At 40.8% G+C, this 21,914-nt stretch overlaps 1 protein-coding gene across 6 annotated transcripts in view; it reads right to left on the bottom strand.

Moving 5' to 3' along the window:
- Window positions 1-21,914, bottom strand: part of LOC126868417 (uncharacterized) — a 304,466-nt gene that overhangs the window by 107,245 nt on the left and 175,307 nt on the right. For all 6 annotated transcript variants that reach the window (XM_050623833.1, XM_050623847.1, XM_050623840.1 and 3 more), the window contains exon 6: window positions 15,386-15,475. In XM_050623833.1, coding sequence (XP_050479790.1) covers window positions 15,386-15,475 — 90 coding nt within the window. The remainder of the gene's footprint in view (window positions 1-15,385; window positions 15,476-21,914) is intronic.

Below are 21,914 nucleotides of genomic sequence, written 5' to 3'. Positions count from 1 at the left end.
AACCGAGCCAGGAAATCGATGTGCTTTCGCCAGAAAAAATCCATGGGATCTAGCGGATAGAATGTACGCGAGGTTTAATAAGTTGGTTTCTTTCAGCATCCTGGTGTTTTTTCCTTTTTTAAGCTCGATGGCGGATTCTTTGACGAGACGAATGTGCGCACGGGTTAACTAACGGTTAGAAATGCGCCGATATCGTTACTTCGAAGCGCGCTTAGGTAAGGTAATATAAAATCAATAAATAAATAAATTCATCGGCTAATATCGTACCTCTGCACGCTATGATTATAAGAAGACTGTTTCTGCAATTTCATACTCTTAATCGAAGAAATGGAATTTAGGCAAAGATTTGTTTTAACCACAAAACCGTTTTACAAGCGTGAATCTGTTATTTGCTTGAATTAAAACATGCTTTTGAATTGCCAAATTATCCTTAATTAGTCGAGTCATTTGTATTTTAGTACTACTTGTTGAACCTATTTATCTTGAAAGAGTACTATTTGAAGACGACACTTATGATTTCAAGAAGAAACAAATCAACGCAAGACCGATTGTTTGAAAGCTCGTTCCCTATTACATTCGTCGCGACATAGAAAATATCGTCGTAACTTGAAAACGCTCTCGAATACAGATATTCAGTTTCATCGTGTCGAAAAAATTGATTTTAATTGAAGACGGACTACTAGACAGAGGAAACTAAACGGGCAGAAAGAGAAAGGAAGATCGTTTCCATTGGAAAGAGGGAGCTTCGTCTAAACACGCTGATAAGTAAAATTATCGCGGTGCTCGCGCGAGCGTGCGCTCAAGCTGACCCTGCGCTGGCTCTATCGGCCACGACTTGGCTGCGGATTAACACTCGTTAGCTAGCTCGAGAGTCGCTATAATCGCTTAATTAGTCGTTGAACGGCACCAATACGCGCACCTCTCTCCGAATAATCGATTCCCCTGTACGTTTCTCATGGCGAATCGCGACGAAGATTTCACCACTCGGTAATGCCGATCCTGAATGCCAGATCTGCAATTATAATCACACCGCGACGGACAGGTAGCTTGGATCATGTTTCCTTCCATTCGTCCGATCGCTTCGAAGGCCGAGTCGATGCATTTTGAAAATTGATAGGTGAAATTTGACGATTTCATACGGAGGATATTTCTACCCTTCTCCTTCTTCGTCTTTTTCTCCATTCGTTTCTTTTTATCAGTTTTTTTTTATTTATTGTCTAGAGGTTAGTTTTAAGAGTCTGTTGTTAAAAAGTTGGGATTAGACAAGAGGAAGATGCGCATGGTTTGACTAGCTTGATTCTGGGATAGCAAATAAAGGATTTCTCCTTTTTAGTTCTGCTGTTGTACGATTGATTTCTTCTGTTCTTATGGTTTTCGGAAGTAACAGCCACTTTCACGCGATTGCCTGGAGCTCCAGGCGTCAGCTATTTGGACGCTGGAATCAGAAGAAGTCTAATCACAGATTAGTGGTCTAGCGAACGAGGGATTTCTCTCTGGATCGTTCGTTCGTCAAAGAAATCTAATCTAGGCTTATAATCTAAATACTAGATTATATATAGATTATAGATATAGATTACATTAATATTAAATTGTATATAGATTATGGATATTATATTTCTAAATAATCATCGAATCGAACATCGAATTTTCTCTTTTCGTTATTAGAAAAATCCAAATCTTGTAAAACACTCTGACGATCTGTTGGCAAACAAGCCTGCTAACGCAGACTCGGAATCCATGGAATCTTTGCAATCTTCTCGTGTTTTACACCGCGCTAGAATTTTTCTAATACGTTCACGTTAAACGATTTCACGGAAATTGCTCGCGCGTATCCCCGGATCAGATTCGCGCGAGTAAGCGAACGTATTAAGCGTTGATTAATACCCAGGGGAACATCTTATTTGTGGAAAGTCTTCGCACAAAGGCCAACTCGTGTTCACTACTTAGGCCAGAATATTCGCCGTAATGCGATAAAAAACGCTCGACCCCTATTAACCTTCGATCTTTCACCTTTCGACAGACTATCGACTTCTGCGTACCGCTCGTCGATCATGCGCGACGTGCAAAGCACGAACGGCGCCTCGCAATGCCGCTTTTTCCGTGTTTCGTACACACGGAAATATGATACATCCTGTCGCTCGATGATTGCCTAGAAATTACCTCGCGGAAACTGTACCCGAAATTGATATTAATATAATTTTCGCGAACACTGCGTTTTTGCAGAATATTCTATCGTGGAAAGCGAATAAAACCAATCTTCGTCCACAGATCTAGTGAATGAGTATAGCCACAGTTTATCAGTGAAAGGGTTAAGATCCCACGGCCTTCGAGAGACTTTACAGTAGGCCCCGCACGCCAACAATGTACGCTTCGCGAGAAACAGAAAATCGTAAATAATAGCGATCGTGTATGTACCTTACACACGCAAACCTCATGTCCCAAAACGACTTCCATAAATCTTCCAGCCCCTCTAAAAATAAAAAAAAAAAAAAGAACGCTGTACCACTGTATCACTGTACCAGAATCCCAATTCTTATCAAGTCAGTTTCCCCAGCGAGCTGGCAATTTTCTATCGAAACTTTCCATTGGTTTCCAACGTGGAACACATTCTAACGGCTGACCCCTTCGCGCATCGCGACGCCAAAATGACGCGGGACCACGCCCTGACTTTATCCGCCGATCGTTCTGGATGGATTTGTTGGGAACGCGTTACCGAGTGGCTCGTTAAACGCGTAACGATCGGCGCACGCAACGACTAAAACCGCGAGAAGAAAAACTGCATCGGAACGGAAAAGAAAGACGAAATACGAAGAACCTGGGAAACTCGAGGATATCATTAACTTTGGCGAAACGAACGGCAGGAAGATGAAAACCCGCGGAAAGGAGAGGCAATTTGTTGGAAGGTTCGTGGCGCGAGATGAAATTGTGGGCGGCAGCCGTTTGAAACATTAGACTTAGGAAGAAGTAATTTGTCGACGACCTGGATAGCTCAATCGGCCGGGTCAATCGTCCGGCAAATCGAGGATCCAGATTCGAATTCCTTCTTAACCAATCGATTCTTGAATCTCTCGCGATTCTTAGAAATCCGATCGACGATCAAGACGAGCACTACTTTTTCCATTTTGTAATTTCAAATTTCTTTGAAGATGGATCAATTCAGTGCTGAAAATTTTAATCTTTCTATAAAGCGATGATTCTTTGAAAAGAGCATTGGTTAGATCGATGTTAATTAAAGCAAATATTCGAAACGTATTGGAAGATTTCAAATACGATAAAGTCCAGAATGAAAAATACCCAAATACGAAGAGTACGGGGAAAGAACGCGATAAGTCACATTTTCTATTATAGTCATATTTTACAAAGCAGTGGCTTAAAATTCTTAACCCTGTTAAAATTTTTAATCGTTTTATATTGAAAATTTAGTCACGAAGTGACAATAAAATTAGAAAGAACCCCTGTGATCTTCACATATAAAAATCCTTGATAAATCGAACTTTGATAAATAAACTGATCGAACATCGCTAAAATCTGTCAATCTCGATTTTAACAAGAATAAGTAGTTCAACGATATATCAGCATGGTTTATTTATAGACATATGTACGTAACGTAGTCTCAATTAAGAGCGAATTCCAGTGAATCGTCGCGTCACAGGAGACGCGAAAAGATAAGAAGTGAAGAAAGGCAAAGATCAAAGAAGAAGAAGCGACTGGAGACGAGTTCGCACGGGTCGAGCGTGTGCCACTAGAAGCATGGCGGAAAACTTTCTCAGAAATCCTCATCTCGATCTCGTCTGAAAGTATTCCATACGTTCATACGTATATAGACGCTCGTTCGGTCGCTCGCCAGTGTGGTCTAGAATGCGCGCGGCGAGTTCGTGCGTGGCTAATACGCTCGATCCAATCGGCCGGGTGATAACCATAATCACGTAGCGGCTTGGTGTACCGAACGTGTCCGTACAGACTGCGTGGATCGCGCCTCTGACGATCTTGAGCTTCGTGCTTGATACCAGGTTCTGTCGATCCTATATGGCTTTTGTTTGAGAAACTCGTCAGAATTAGTTTTGTGATTAGTTTCTCTGTACGCAGTACTACGAGAATATTGGCTCGACATTTTATTCCTCTTATTGCAAACACTAGAGAAATACGTTGTAAATTTCGATAATATTGGTATTTCCATATGACCGCAAAACCTTAATACTAGAAAAACGAAATGTATATAAAACTAGATAAAAAGATGCTTCATTGAAAAAAAAGATATACGACGCTGCAAATACTTCAAGCATTAAGAAAAATCCAAATTAACGTTTCGAGTCCAGAGATAATTAGATTCCTATCACATTCTATCTTTCGTATCTCCAACTCTATTCATTTCTATTCCAAGCAATGCTTCGATTTATTTATTTCTCGTTATCATCTCTTACTGAAAGAAAATGTACATAGACGTTATGATATTGGAAAGCCAAGATTGGAGCAATGGAAGAGACGCAGCTTGAATGAAACGAACGAAGACCCGCCTTTCTCCGTTTCCTCGAGAGTTCGCCAGCTTTTTCGCATTCAGACGTCCCGTCCCTAGTCGTTGCTATCGACGTAGCCCCTGTGGCGGGTCTCACGCCCGCGCGATCCTCGTTATTTACGAGTAGAAACGGAGGGTCGAGGGCGGACCAGACTGTCCGACGCAGAACGGGATCAAACTACTAATTGGTGAGCGAATTTTAATCGGAGAACGCGCCACTCTCGACGCAGAGCAAGGCGCCTCAATGGATTCGACTATGGGAAAGCGCGTGTTCTACATTTCGTGCACATATAACAGCCTATATGGGATTTCCACTGGTGATAGCTGATGCTTTTTGTTCCGCTTTATTAGAACAATTGAGAATAGAAGTTGTGTGAACATTTCTTTTGGTTTCCAGTGGATATTTGAATGATTAATGATTCGTAATAATCTTCTGCTATGGGAAATCATTACTATTATTTGAGAACCGAAATGATAAAGATTACAGATCTTATAAAAGACAGGATAGATCTTAATAATAGCGATGAGAATGAATTTTTGCAAATTTCTTCGTATTCCTATCGATGAAACGAACTGTTTATCGTTCCGTACGCCATTAAATTTTATGATTTCTTCAAGGTTACTTACACTTTCGATTTTACGGAGTATTGCTCCATTCACTGAATTTTCAATTTCACTTGAAAGCTTCTATATAGAAGCCTTTGACGTCAGTGTGGAAAAAAGATTGCCTGTCGAACGAAGGAAAGAGCAGTTCGACGTTCGAGATTTTCAATCTTCTTGAAACACCGGCAGACGGTCGATTATTTTTCAGTCACCGCCACGATTTTCCGAGGAAACGAGATCGCTCTGGCGTTTCGAGGAACTGCTCGTTCCAGAAGCGAAGATCAGTGATAAGAGCAACCGATAACGGGTCTTCGGCGGGTGGGCGTACATTGCGCTCGTAGCAGCGATCGAAAGTATCTCTTGCAGTTATATTGATCGTCGATCGAGAGTCGGATCGTGGCTGCTCGATATTCCACTCTCCAAGCGACTTACTGAAGTAGAAAGAAAAACGATATCGGAGGCGTAACGGAAAAATTCCTCGGAGGAGGATCGAAGAAAAATATCGCAATGAGGAGAACGAAGACGATGTAATCGATTTTCTGAAACGTTGGAAACGCAATGATATATTTAAACAATAAACACTTCAAACAAAATATAACCTTATAGAATATAATTTCTATATAAGACACAATGTTTGCACTACCATTTTATTGAAAAATACGACGTTGCAATCATAACGATGTAAAAGCTTCCAGTCATGAGACATTGATATGTACATTGAAAACGAAATCTTAGAAATGAGTAGAAATAAAGCAGAACGAAGTAAAGTTTCCAAACAAACTAACTAATGCTCGTTCGTATGCTCGCGCTTATCGGCGCAATTAACGCTGCGAATAAGTCATTGCGAGGTAATCGAGCTTCGAGAGTTGTCGCGACGCGAAGATCCGATAGTCAGATAATTATCCAGCTGGCTGGAGATACCACGATGGTATCGATATCGATTCGAACATTCCAATCGTCGGAACTCGTTCCATCTGTTTTTGCACTTTGTGTGTCATTGAAATGCTTTGGAGCGTAGTTGGGTGTACCACCCCGAGCCGAAGCTTGATTTAAGATCCTTTGGCTGCGTTTCAACGACTCTTGAACTACGAGGTTGTAAGTAGATGTTAAAGCGTATGGAAAGATTCAGAAGCAAGAATGGAATTGGGTTAAGGATAGTGGAAATTGCTTCGTAGTGTTACTGGACTTTTTCGTACAAATAATTATTCTAATTAATTAGAACAACGTTATACACTGCTAATTTCCATTATAAAAGGATTCCCTTTTCTGTGCGCAATACCTGGTTTCCAGAATTGAACAGAATTTATTGTTTCCAGAAAATTGTACGATGATATGATATACCATATACCAGTCGTTTAGAAACAATAATGAAACCGAAAAGAATGTAGAAACACCGAAGCTAATGAATTTGATATCTGAAATATTCATATCCCACTTAAATATTCGATATTCGTATTGTTATGGTACATACGATATTCTTGATTATATAAAAGAGAAAAGCAGATGCCAATTTAATGGCGAATCGCATCTTGTATTGTATTTCTTTACTACAGTTCAATTACCATAACTTAAATCTACACGAATGCAAGGCGATATACCAATAAGAAGAATCATTACAGAAGTATGACAACGAAATGGAAGAGCAGTCGTAACCGGTACCAGATTAGAAACCCGACAGAAAGGAATTTATACTCGATCGTTTCACCTCCGTCACGCTCGATCCGCGATCAACGTGCTTCCGATCGTGGGTCAGCTGCGTCCTTTCAATTTATTAACCCGACATGAATCGTTCGCGGACGCTAATTGCACCGGCTGATACCAAAGCGTCGCGCTGCGCTACGCCGCGCCGGCAACCAGCAAACGTTTGCCACGCAAACGCGGCGTGTCTCGCCGGGACGCACGTAGCAATTACGTCGCGCGGATTATTCGTCGCCAAGCAGCTCGTAAACGTCCAACGCGGAAACTGATTCCCGACTGCAGCTTGGAGAAAATCGAAAAAGTGATTCGAGAATTTACGACAGCGTGCGGCTACGATGGTGCGTGGAGATGGCGAATATAAGTAGCGTGCTATTCGTTTGAATTGTTCAGATAAGTTACTTGTTTTTGGAGTACTTGTGACACTACGATGATAATTAAGAGTTAAAAAATGCATTTATAATAAGACAAGAGAGTTGAATAGATTTCTTTGAGAGCAATCTATATGTCAATGACTCGCAATGTCTTTGCCAGTGTTCGCAAAGGAGAGAGATGTTAGTCATTGAACCAAGCATCGAAAGTGCACGTTTATATTTGCGTACTTACACGAACGGGCCACCAGTACCGTAATGTATATTTCTTGGAACACTCGTGATCTTAAAGATAGACATCTCATCAGCTGATCGCGAGTGTTTACGACCACGGTTGCTGACCCTAGGACCGGTTATTCATTTCACGCTATTCTCCAAGGATATGTATTTAAAGAAATCAATTCTGCGAATTGGCTAGTATAGGCGTTGAAAAGTCAATATTTAAAAGTCTCTTGCCGCCATAGATATTTAGTGAAAAAACGTGGACGACACCCAAGGTGTGAAAACTAATGACAAGAAAAAAAATTTGCATTGTAATATTTCTTGAAATGATCAAAGAGTAAAAAATACGAAAAATATAAAATAAGAATTTCCAATGAATAAGTTTGTTGAAATTATAAAATTCAGAAATTAAAATGAGATTTCTATGTAGAATATGTATTATTGATATAGAAGCTGTCTCATTAGGCAGTTCCAGGCTGACGATTTCATCTTTCATCTCGCCGCCGATTAGAGAGATCGGCTGGCCGACAATAAGTCCCGTAACGAGGCAATAAGACGATCGTCATGGCCGTGATCGTCTGATTAATAGAATCCTCGATCGCACGATAATTCGCCGTTTGATTAATTCACCGATTATTCTGCGATCGTTTCGCTACAAAACATCAGGTTCGATCCGATTGATCGGCGCGCTGTATCACGCCACTGATTGATCAGATAATAATTTCTCGAGCGTTTAGAGAGGTCGAGCCACTCGAGAGTTCGACGCCTCTCGACGCTTCCTCGAGAAACGTGAATAATTGAACGAAAGCGCGTATACGACAACGCGTGATTAATTAGGCGATAGTTCTATGTTTCAATAACCATGACGGGGTCAGTTTGAATTCAAGGATCAGGTGATTGAACAAGGTTCGATATAAGATTCGATGAGGTCTATTCAGAGACCGTTTTCATACCACCGAAGAAGTAGAAATAAGATTTGTATTTTACTAACTAGGATGTCTGATCGAGTAGATGATTATAATCGATACAGCTTCATCATACTGAAACTTTCGAAACACCATTTTAAACGTCTTAATGGTTCTAGAATAAAAACAGGCGATCGGTTTTATTTAAGAAAAATTGTAGAAGATAATATTCGATAGAAATATGTCAAAACAAAAAACTAACAGTAAACGATTGTTTATAAATCAAGTGTCAAACAAACGTAATCGTATCAGAATTTATATTGTTGTTTCAAACCCTTCGGAACTTGCTACTTCCAACTGTTAATCTTCAAAATTCACGTTTCCATCTTTACCATTTTACCCTTCTTCATCCTATTACTTCCTAAAATTATGGATCATCGATCAAAAACTTAATTTTAAGCAGATGGTAAAATTGCAACTTTCTCGATCCGCGGTTCCCATAAAAGCAATTAGCAGCGTAGAAAATCCACGCAACGAATAATAGCGGTTGATACGGGCGAGGAGCATCGATCGTCTGGCGAAGAATTATCGATTGGCCTCGGCGAAATCTTAGCCTGACAACGGCTTGGGATCTGGGTCGTACCCTGAATTCTGGCTGCGTGCACGATATCCGAGAGCTTTTGCTCTGCGCGTAATTGCTCACGTAGCCGAAGCGTGCGCCACCTAAAACGACGCCCGAATCCGTGTGATTATCGAGTATCGAAAATTACAATGTTCCGTTTCAGTCGTGCATTTACCGGTTTTAATCTTAAGCCTATTATTCCGCGATTGGGCTCCGTCTTTTCGCTTCTTCTTGGCTCTTTCGATTGGTATAAGTACGACGATGCAATGTATTTTCGGGCCGAGTTCTTGGACTTTTTGTACGGTGATTTGCTAACTAGTGATCTTACCGAATTGACAAATGAGCTGTAGGTTATAGACCTTGGCTATACTGATTATTTTTACAATTTCAGATGGAGTAGAAGAATCAAGCAGTTTGAACGGTATTTATAATTATAAACAAATTGATTGTTATATTCAATACGAAATTACAGAATTTTACTTGTTCTATTGCCAAACTTGTTAATATTGCAGCTCATAATTTATATCTTTTCTTACAAAGCTTTGCTGGTAATATATTTCGCGAATAATTGTCGCGATTATGGAATACCCCTCAATCTCTTGTGTCTACATTCTGTGATTAAGTTCTTGATTTTAATTTTAAGACATTAATTAAGTGACTCGCTGTTAACAGATAACGGTGTTAATTTAATGATTCATTCTAAACTTTTCTAATATTTGTCATAATCAAACATCGCAAAGAGCTTCCCATATATCTTCGATTAAAAAGTGCATTCGCATCCAATAATAAATTGACCGGTAACGAGCCACAACTAATAACGAACAGGCCGTGAAAAGGTCTTTAATTATCGCTGCCCATGGTCAGTACAATGAACAAAGTACCGCAAACCGTGCATAGGTAATTAGTCTAATGTCCGTTTGTTGCATAAAAGCGGTCATTATCATAACTCGTCGTTATCCGCAAAGGGAACGTAAATTTTCGTCGATCCCCACGTCTGATAAATTATCGGGACCAGCGGATTTTTTTCAAGGTGTCGCGGACTATGTGGTTCACCCACGCGAGATGCCACGAAGACTTGACTGAGAGATACCAGGAATGTCTTTCGGTACGATTCATTCTGGCTAGCATTGCGAGGCGAAACATTCCATTGAACAGTCGCGGTTTGATCGCGCAGAGGATGATTAACACGAGGCATCGTACTATACATTCATCATTTTCTTCTCTGCAACTTCTTTCATTGGAAGAAAAGGAATTTTAGATTAAATATAATTCTCGAGTATAATATGTTTGTTTCCCAAAGCGTAAAGAATATTTGGAGACCGAGATTGAAAAAAGAAAACTGTGGAATTAATACTTCTGTCGATTTTACTTTGCAATTGGGGAAAAATAATCACAATATCATCCTTTACGTTATATTTCATAATTCAATGCCCATTAAATCTAATCTTATTCAACCTAAAATAATAAAATAAAAGATTTTGCTCTCTACTGTCTCTGAATTCGAAGCAGCGATAGCGGAAGCCATTCTCTAGGAAAGGGTAGGACCAGGTTTGCTCCACTAGCTCGAGCACGGATCAAGCTAAATCATCTAATTCATGCTCGACCACACGAGCGCGTAATTTAGCCGAAGGAGCTTACACGTGAAAGCGATCGGCTCTTTACGCTCGCTCGTTCGACAATAAAGATGTTTGCGAAGCCGTTGACCCGGCGACTTCGATAATCTTCCGACGAACCCCGCTCTGCATGATATTCTATCGTTACTCGAAAAGTTCACGGATAACCAACAACCTAGCACACGCCTGAGACTTATATACTTTCGGTAGAACAGTGAAGCAGGCCTGATAATTACCTTTTACCAAGAACATATTAATAAAGATCTTTGTTCCAAGCTATTTATTGCTTTATCGTTCTCGTACCGTCGTTCTTTTACAACGACACATCTTTATACAAACATGAAATCTAATGTGTCGAATGTTGTGATCTTTATCTTTGTAAAACAAAATAGATCATACGTGATTCGATAAAATAATGTAAAATGGAAAATGTTGTGCATCCATTATTTCCTTCTAAAACGAAAGAAACTTTTCGAACGACCTAACATGTTCAATCATATGAACGAAACTAGAATTCGAAACTATACACGATGTAGCAGATAAGTGAAACGAAACGCGAAGACGGCGTTAATCGGCGTAATATTTTTATCTTTCTTAATTCATTACTCGATTACCACCGATATTAAAACATTCGGCACCGCCCACCTCCAATTATCCCTACCAATTGCTATCCAATCACTTAACTGCGTATTTCTTATCGCTATCACTACACCCCTCCAACACCTTTTCTCATCGTCGATTTGCTCATCGTTGAACGGCAGACCATGCGATCGGCGCGAATTTAACATGGATTATCTATCCAGATTTCTCCCGCAACGAGATGTAATTTTCAAACGGCATCCCTAATTGAACAGGAAACGGCAACTAAATACTAATAACTCGACGGAGAGTTTAGACGGCTGATTCGATTTAATCGCGCGACCGAAGACTGTATTTTGCCTGAGTGGTGGAAATCAGAGCGAACGAAGGCGTGTTAAAGGCGTGTTAAAGGCGCGTTTCGCGATCCTTCGAACGCCTCCGAGCGAGGAAACGTTCCTCGGACATACGAAAGTGTTCTGACACTTTACGTGAAACATTTTTATAAATATGTTGAACGTGTATACAATTTTTTAAGACTTAATTAACAGTGTAACGAGCCGCGACTATGGCACGAGTAGCGAATACAGAAATACTTTCGCGAACACGTGTAGATTGGACGAGCGCGGTCAACTTTCAAGACACGAAACGCCGATCGATTCTTTCTGTCGATCCGGCCTCGTAATCCATCGCAGCCGGCTTCTTCTTTTTCTCGCTAGATGCGCCTCTTTTGGACAAACGCACGCGTTCTCAACTAGCTAATCGGCGACAAAGCGACTGTTGCTTTGCCAACTACGGGATTACAGTTAACCACTTTAGGTTCCCTCGGCTGTTGCTTGAGAAAAGCTCGCGGGGAACGATGTGCTCACACGTGCGCTTAGTTTTCGAATTATTTCGCGATTGTTCGTAGTTCGTCGTAGCAAATAAGCTCTGGAAGTTAAAATTGCCTCTCGCGATCGTGAAACGTTCTGGCACTATCCCATGATTTGAAACACTCTTAGGTTGTTTAATTTATGATGTTTTGTAATCTGGTGTTTTAATTTGGATTGAATGAAAAGTATTGTTCTAGATCTATGCGAAGACTAATCTCATGATTAATACAAAATATCTAGAACTGGAGCATGTATCAATTAATCGAGTATTCAATTACGATATACTATTAATCAAACTTTTCACTCATCAATTTTAATGTTTTACTCGTCCTACAATAATACAAGAAGAATTGTATGGTATATTTTCAATGATGCTGGAATACGTTCAACTATACAGCTGTCTTTGTTACCAAAAATAGACACAAATGTAGATATTCCTAGTTTATAGCTGCGTCTAACGATCGGATGTAATAACAGTCAGGCAAGGCATATAATGGGATAATGGGGAAGATAATGGCATGTAACCGAGCGATAATTTTTGCACGAGAACGAGGAAGCGTGCGAATCCTGTCGTAGGATGACAAATAAGTCGTGCGAAATCCGTGCACGCAGGAAATGCTCGCGTTTAATTAACTGAGAAGACTCGATTAAAGAAAAACAGATACCTGCGAATGATGAGCTACCGAGAGAATATAAAGGGATCGGAGTTGAGATTTTTAGCAAAAAACACTCGTAATTGACATAAAGTTGATTAATTGTACAATTATTCGGGTAGCAACAAAGAACAAAGGCGTGTTTTCACAGAGGGTTGAAAAATAAGTGCGTGATCTATTGTACCGACAGACTATTTACATTGCCTTAACGGGAAATTCGCAGATAATTTAAGAGTACTATGAGCATTCTTTAATCGTGATAATTTAAGAACAATGGAATACAAGAATATCTTAATTCAAGGTTAAGTATCAAAGAAACGTATCCCGGAGTCCAAAATTCATGAATTACATGTCTTTAAGTCTTCCATAGGTAGAAGATTTATGATCACTGTTCTTAAAAATATGGAGAGATTCATCTTATAATTTGCTGCATGATACTTCATATCTGCGAATAGACTACAGAACAGATGCGTGAAGAGTAGTCAATTTAATTTAGTGACTAAAAGGCGTAAAATCGCTTTTCCTTTCACTCGTTCACGGATTTTTGGGCCACCTTGTCTTTTACTTTCTACGCTAACGGCGACAGTGTAATTGTTCGTGCGTTTAAAAAATTCACCACCGGTTGAATACGTAGCTTCGTTTTTACTGCAGCATGCGCAGACCGATTAATAACACGGTAAAACGTTGCTGCGAACGATGGAAGATTACAGGCCTAGGATTCCCAACGATCAGAAAACAAACTAGCAAACAACTGTTTCTCCGATATGAGTCACGTCATGCCGTACACACAATATACTTTGAAAAACTAATATAGCGAAGGATTTTTTTTTACAAATGCAACGAGCATTCGGTTCTCAATGAAATTTCTCGGCTCGTACGAAGAAACACGAGACTCGTTCTCAGAAGGGACACAGAAACCGTTTCACGGGCGTTTCGTTAAAATTGAATTCCACAGTGACTTCCGCTTTGTGTTCTCTTCTGTCTCCCTCTCTGTCTTGAGACGACGAGTGTACCTTTTTCATTTTGTTTGCCGTTTAACACGCGCGTCGATGAAAACGGCCATGGAACGAGGAGACACAATCGGTTGCGGAATTACAGGTTTCGCCGACGAGAAACAGGAAACGCTTTTACATAGAAAGAAGAGACAAAATGGCGAAGGAGGCATCTACAAAGAGAAAGCGGATGCTCGAATGAAGAAAAAGAAAAAGAAAAAAAGGAAGCATCGCTGTGATATTTTCAGTAAAAGACGATGGAACGATGAGAGAAGAGAGATTCGATCCGCGGGACGTTTAATAAAGATCACGAGAAAGTACAGTTACACTGTTTTCTTTTCGAATTAGTCGCATTAGCAGACGATTCCTACGATTCTCTACTCTTTAACAACGAGATATTGGAAACGCACCGTGGAGAACGTTGGAGCGAGGGAACACCGGAATGCGAGGAAATTATGCGTTCCAAAAGAGGAAGGCAATGGATGCGCACACGTGAAATGGTTCGGAATCGTTGCACGCGTGGAAAGTCAAGTATCGAAATCGAGAGCGCGCATAAACGAGTAGAGAATGATTTTTAAACCTAAACGAAAGGATGGACGCTTTCGTGTGCGATTACTTCGAACGTTCGTCGACGATTTCATGCAATTACGAGATCATAGTTAGCCCCAATATTCAACTTATATTCTAACTTTCGAAGCTAGAAGATACTTGAATTACACAAAATGAAAAATACACCGCACCCTCCCTCTTTTCCTACCCGAATTACCCTCATAAATTAAAAAGGAACCTGTCAAGATCCCCTGAAAGAATGAAACACTCATCACCCTCGTATCTGATCCTCTTTAAAAACCCCCTCTTCATAAAAAGACGATCCTTCCCTCGCAAACGACGCAACGAAGCGTCCCACCCCAAGTAAGTCAACTTCCTCTCGAAAAGCCAGCGTATATCTGGCCTCTCTGCTCCGACCCACATATTTCCTTCGCCACACAATGCCGTCCTTTCAGGAAACCCTGCACGGACACCTTTATTCCCTGGTCGGTTAATCGTTGACAAAGTACCGCCGCGGGAATACAGTTAGACTTCCGCGAGAGAGCCTCGAGGAAAGGACAAACAGGACGCGCAAAGAAAGGAAGAACGTGCCGTAGAAAGAGGAAAAGAGGGGAAAAAAGAAAGGGAAGGACGTGGTAACGCGGCGATAAGCAACGGAGAGAAGCGTCCTCAAGCACGTAAATAGACACGGTTGCCGAGGATGCGGAGGCGTGTGAACCGGGCTTTACGGACCCACGTGGCGGTGGGTGTGCCCTGGCTTCCGCATACTCCTTCGCGGTCAACGCGAGTTATCTTCTCGCGAAGACAGCGTGTCGCGAGCCTCGCTTAATGGAAATTTTAATGACCAAGCCGGCCAGGAATTTGTGTTAGAATTATGGAGAATTTGAAAGACAGAAGGCGATGCTTGTTTATGAGTCGAGATAGTAATTTGGGGCAAACGTGGGATGTATGTGGTGTGTTTAAGAACATTAATGACAAGGATGTAATTCTTTAGTAGTTGTTTGATAGTAATTGTTTTATAATTTACTTTTCGGTAATTGTGTCTGTGAAGAATCCTAATTAGATTCTTCCCATATATTTTTCTCTTTTTTTTTTTTTTGTTATTCGGCAGTCAAAGGATATTGAAATTAATTTGAAGAATTAATAAAAAAGAAAAAAAAAAGAAAAGGAAAAAGTAAGAATAAATCTGTAAGACTTACCAGGAAGCGTGAGGCCGCACGTGAGAACATGTTCGGGTATGTCGTGAATGGTCCTGGGCGCTACCACGTCGTCCACTCTCTTTTTCGTTCCTGAAACAGGAGACAACAGGGATCTCGTTACTCCCGCATCCTTTACGAATCCGATCTCCCAAGGCTCGCGTTTGTATCTCAATCGACGAATGGAATCGTACACCAGCAGATTTTGGTAATTTGATATAATGCTACATATACGGGAGGTTTTGCGTAAAGTGTCTCTTCTGGTGACAGTTGCACAAATATGACCACGATCCATCCGTGAAAGGATATCGAATAACTTTCTCAACCCCGATTCAAAAACCGGAGGAAGTGTTTCAGCCATGCGCTGCTCCCAATGCCAACTGACCTATCGCAAAACTCGTACGAACACCACTGATTCGTTTCGCGTGCCCAGGCTCGTATACCTTCGCCTGTCTGCCTGACAAATTCGTACAAATTGGAGGACAGGGGCGAAAATTGTCGCACCGGAGGTTCTACGGTTTCACTTTTGCTTCGGACCTTGGAATTTAAGTAGTGACGTAATATTAAATTATTAATTGTTACATAATACTTTCTCTCTCGCGCAAATGTTATACTTTATAACTGTTGATATATTGGGTTGCCAACTAAGTGATTGCAGATTTTGTCATTAGGTGATATTGACAAAATCCGCAATCACTTAGTTGCCAATCCAATAGTCGGTATTCGATGATAGAACGTTAAGTTAATTAATTATTAAATTTTTTCCCCCGTCAAACAAATTTAATCGTTTTGAAGAATCAGATAAATATCTCTAAAAATGACTTCTAGCATGCACTGTTGTAGGAGGTCCTTGGATTCGAAATCCGTAGTTCCAGAATTCAGAAATTATTAGCGTTCCAAACGCAAATGCCGGAAACTTAGATTTATAGTGCCATACATCACGCACAAACTTCTCCATTTTGCAACGAATAACGCTTCCATTTAAGGACATGTGCCACACTTACGCGTAATTTCCACTGCAAGTGCTTGCTAATTTGACCTCGAGCCTGCGCTAATCTCACCTTTTAACCCGCAGATGTCATCTTCGACTGGCGATCGAACGATCGAAGGTGAACGTCTCGATACGCGTACCTTTTCACCTTCGAATGATCGTTCTACCAGTCGGGATGCACTTTCTATCGCGCGACGTGGACAAATTAATTGCAGGCAATTAAGACGACCGCGCCGCGGCCACGGTTTATGGTTTATTGTGGCTCGCTCCGCGGCTAAACATCATGCTGCAAAAATCCCCTACGAAAGTACCGCTACGCCGCGCGGCGAGATTCGAATCGCGGAATAGGAACGCGCCGCGCCAACCGAACCAAACGAACATCGTGTCGATGATTTAAGCATCGTGAAATTGTTTATGGACCGGCGAATTACTATTGAATTTCGATGCCGGTATTTTATTGTGCTTTCGTGATCATGCAGCCGATAAATTCGTTTTGGAAGGGCAAGGTGCTGATCTTTCGTTATCTATCGGATATTCGATTCGAGAATTTTTAGATGAGTCCTGGAGAAATTGTGGAGTAAATTAGATGTGATTTTTTTTCTTAGTTAATTCCTTGCCTGTATATTTGAATACAGATTCTGTGTTTTCTGAATGTTTCTGGTGTTAGGAAGAGATACGGATCTATGTAATTACGTATTTGCTTTTAATGTCTTTGCGTCGATGTAAATTGCGACACCGAGACATTGATTGCGCATTTTATTAATGCAGGATATTTGTATGCGTAGATAGTCTTGGTTTACATAACGGGATAAAAACAGAAATTCTAAAAGCCTTTCTACTAAATTTTTCATTAGTCTCAGTCATAAGCTTAATCGATAAAAATTCAAGTTGCGAGAAGAATCAAATTTTACATGTTACAAGTTAGCTGTCTACGATGCTAAAGAGCTCTTTTCTTTGAAAATCCCACGATATAAAGACGCAGAGGACAAAGATGTAACCAAGACCTAAGATTCCTCAATATCAAATCAATTCTACACTTCCTGTGAGTCTTTTAATCTCACGTTTCGTACGATTGCGAAACGACCACGCAAATTTCAACGGTCAAACACTTTATGCGGAGGCGTTAATTGCGCGATAACGAGGCCGTACAGTTTCGCAAGACAATGAAGCCACTGCATCATAGTTATGGGAGAGCTTGAACTAGGGCTCGTGAACAAAGAGGGCAAACATCGACGATAAGGGGTGAAGGAATCGCTTCTTTTATCACTGGCTTATCACTGTCGTTTTCATGGAACTCGTCGATCATTATTACTAACTGTCTCGTGAAATCGGCTCTTTTTTCTCCTGTTTATCTCCCTTCTTATGGAAAGAATCAGGGAGTGGACTGATGAATGAGCGGAAAGATCGGTGAAAAATGAAAGATTAGAGAAAAATATAAAAGTAAAAAGAGTGGAAAAAAGTAGAAGAACATCCGAGGATGATGGTTATTATTATTACTGCGAACTTACGCAAATCCGTTCATTTGTACATTTTTCGATTTTTAAATTTTCTACAATAAATTAAGTTTGAAGAAGAGAATGACAGAACAGAATGGGAAGACCGAAAATATAAATTGATGCAAATCTCCATTGAATTGTCAGAAGAATATTAAATTGGACAATTGAAATCTGTAGAATTTACGCAGCTCTTCGGATATCAAAAACACGTCGATGAATCCTTTCGCTCAGCCTCAGAGTAACGCAGAAGCAACGTGAAACGATCAAGATCGTAAAACTGAAAGTCGCGAAACGATGGAAAAATTGGCAAGCTCGTAAGACGATCGAGGATGAAAGTGAAATAGAAAACAAGCCCGGGAAAAGAGAAAGGGCGAGAAAACCAGGTGCACGCGATTTCGATGATCGAGACTGTTGAACGCGATACGAACGTCATTTCTTTCACGTCGATCCGACATGTCGTTGATTAGCGGCTGCTTCAACGTCTTAATTTATTCCGAGACACCGATCGTCCGTTGCTCGTTTGAACAAACGAACATCGCTGTTTCTCACTCTGAAATCGCATTAAGACATGTTTGCAATTTGCAATTGGAGAGTTTCATAATGATTGTAGTTAAAAGTGTTGAGCGAACGATTGTCGAGAAGATGCGGAGGGTCTTTGATTGTACTTACATAAGAAAACTTCCGCGAAGAGTGTCTAGTAGATGGTACACCATTAAGGTACAAAGAAAAACACTAATTCAAAGTCTTAATTTGTGCTGCTTCTGTTACGAAATGTCGTTAATTAGAATAAAATCTTGTAACCCTCCACGTTAATACACGTACATTCTGAGTCTCTCGGAAGCCAAAGAAGATCAACTTCGCTTGTTAATTCCTTAATTTCATTGCATAAGTATACGATTAATGTTCAATTGTCAAGAAGCAAATGACTTCCATAAGTTTACATATCGCAAGAGATGGCATAAGTAATTATCACATTCCAACATCATCGCTACAATTTTTCAAAACTTCTTACAATAATTGACGATTTCTAACGACAATTTGCACGCCTACATCCGATTTTAATCTTCGTTCGTATACACTTGGTACCAAGTTATCGAGCTACTAATCTAATTACCATCCACAGCGAGTACTCGTTCTGGACGTATGCAAAGTGCGCTCGAGTCGAGCAGATTCACGGTGTCCGCTTGGCAGTCAGCGTCAAGATTTCTAATTTCCAATGCACACACGCACGCAGAAGGCAGATCTGAGAGACCTGGCATCGCGTGGGTCAACGATCGTTCGGTTTTCCGAATGATCGTACAAGCTGTGCCAATTGCGCGGCGTCACGCAAAGGAAACAGCTGATGCGCTTGCTTACGACGCCAGCTTCGCTCCCCGTAATACAGAACGGTTTCAAGGGAGGTTTCTTGCGGAGAAACAGGCCTGGAATACGCGATACTCTCTATTTTAAGATGATATTTTATGATCAACCGGTGCTCCGAGTTTGACTTTCCACCAGGATCAGTCAATTGTTCTAAAAACTGGACTATTGGTCAATTTTTCTATATCTAATATTCTGGGTTTGTAATTTAAAATATTTCAAATATTCTTCATAAAATTGCTTCTGTATTCTTCTGCATTCTTCGTATTCCGAAGGGATTATTACTATTACCTCACAATTCCGACATTTTAATTTCCAAATATTCTAGATATAAACGTTTTAAATTAAATGTCTCCCAAGGAAAGTAGTTTTTATAGTCTCACTTTTAAGAGAATTTTATTGTCACTTTTGGTATTCTAATTTAAATAATCTTCAAACATTCGCAAATATTCTAAGCTTAGATATTTGAATACTTTCCTTATCCTTTCTGTATCCATGTCAGGAAATAGAAACTGAATTTGTCATTACCTGTCTAAGACTAGTATTATATACGGCTATAGAATTAGTTTAGCAACGGTAGTAAAAATCGTTTCTCAACATGGGGCGAATTAGCCATCGTGACGAAGGGAATCAGGAAGTTCAGGCTCGATGCATGCGGATGAGCTTCGCGTAGCCGTGCTTCCTCCTCCTGGATCTGGCCGGGATCATTGACATAATGATCTGAATGGAAGGGTGGGGGAGGACAAGGGAGGGAAAGGGGAATGCACGGGGGACGATCGAGGTCGCTGATACGCAATCGGATGCTGCTGCACACAGTGTCGCGGATGCAGCAGCTGCTGCTGCTCTGTTCATAGAAACAAGACCGAAGCCTGATTCCGGAGGAAGCCTTTATCGACTTCGTGCTGCGGTGCCGTGCTTCTTGAAACGCGAAGAACAGCTGAATTCGTCTGTTCTCAAAGATGAGTTGGTCGAGATGACGACGAAAACAATCATATATAGAATATTTAAAAAGTATTTCAATCAAAGATGATCACTGACAACGAATTCGGAAATCTGTCAAAATCGTAGTTTCTGCTCCTTTCTTTAATTTCTCTTTTCAATCTCGCTAAAGTTTATGGAAAATTCCATAAGGAGATAAATTCAGATACTATGTATTAGGTATATTGCAAAATACATAAATTTTAGCATATTTTTATATTGAATAAAGACAAAATAAGAATCGAAAACATTCAAGGACACAAAGAAAGAAATCGTACAATTTACACGGTGCCTAACCTTTTCCAGAATTGCGCAGAGTAGAAGTTCCCAATTTTCTCCATTACATATTCCACTAATCTCACGTTAAAAGAAATTCACAAATAGCGACAATTCAACTAATCAAACATCAGTTAAAATTTCCATCGAATAATCAAAGTTCCACTTAACCTTTAACAACAGCATGCTCGAATCTTGCTACAACTTCACCAACAAGTCGTACAGAATTGATTCTTCGCTCTAATTGTAACCATACTTTTTACCGCTGTCCCATAAACATGTAGCAAGCGTTGGAAATAACAGTGAACGTGTTCACAGGGAAATACGCTGACAACGAGGACGAAAGAGGCCCGGCAACGACGGGGATTCTTTGGTTTTTACAGACGGAGCGTAACGATCAGGTGGACCTAATCGCTTCATTTCACGGCACTTTGTCCGTCGAGCTACCGGTTCGCCTCAGTGTCGGGTCAATCAGGGCCAAGATTGGTCGGAGGAACGAAACGACTTCGTTCCGCGTGCCGTGGCCACCAGTCGAATTTAGGTTAATGCACGTTAATGCATCAAACCTGGAACCGGTTTTTCACGGGTGTCGTTCTTCAACCCGTCGATCCGAGGTGCGTCCCGTTTCGTTGCAGTCATTTGTAGTCGTTACGTATTAATCACGCGTGACTGTTGTTCGCGGTGAACGGGTTCGGTCCGCAATTTCGTACGCCTTGATTCGACGACAATGGATCGGCCGAAAGAGCGGATCGATTGAAAGGTTGCGTTAATTTCGGATTGTAGCCAACCAGTTCGCTTTTTCTCTCGTTCGGAATTTACAGTTTTACAAGCGCCGATCGAATGTTCGGAATGTTTCAATTAGAATTGCAAAATTAATTTAAAATCGAATTTGATTTTTTCGGATTGTTGAAGTGTTTTTTGTGTCATGAACATCGTAGACATATAACGTGAAAATAAACAAAATCGATGTACCGTAAGTACAGCAGTTTCTCTGAACTCTAAGGCTACGGTGGGTAACTTTCATCGGATGAACAAGAAAGCAATATATCATAGAAAATTTCCTGAAAAAGACACCGACGATTGAAACGAAACTAACCGATGGTTTTCCCAAAGAGAATAGCACGCAACGCGTTCGACCACGGTGAATATTTGCGAAGGAGATTTTTGAGATTCCGCCGCGCCGCTTTACGGGCCGGCCGTGCCGCGGAATAATTTGCGTCGATTAAACGCGAAACGTGGCGGCGAGAAACGGCCACTTAAGCCGCGCTGCTTTCCCGATATAACATTACCGCAAATAACTTGTTTCGTGCAAATGCGCGCGAGAGAGAGCCTAACGACGACGATGAAAAATCTGGGTACGTTGGCAAAGTGAACGTCGGTAAAGTGGACGTTTTCCACAACTAGAGCAGAAATTGTTGCTCTCGAGCATTAC

The sequence above is a fragment of the Bombus huntii genome, chromosome 1 (genome assembly GCF_024542735.1).
Source record: "Bombus huntii isolate Logan2020A chromosome 1, iyBomHunt1.1, whole genome shotgun sequence".
NCBI lineage: Eukaryota > Metazoa > Arthropoda > Insecta > Hymenoptera > Apidae > Bombus > Bombus huntii.
Note: the sequence above shows the minus strand (reverse complement) of the source record. Positions and strands in the feature narration are given on the sequence as shown.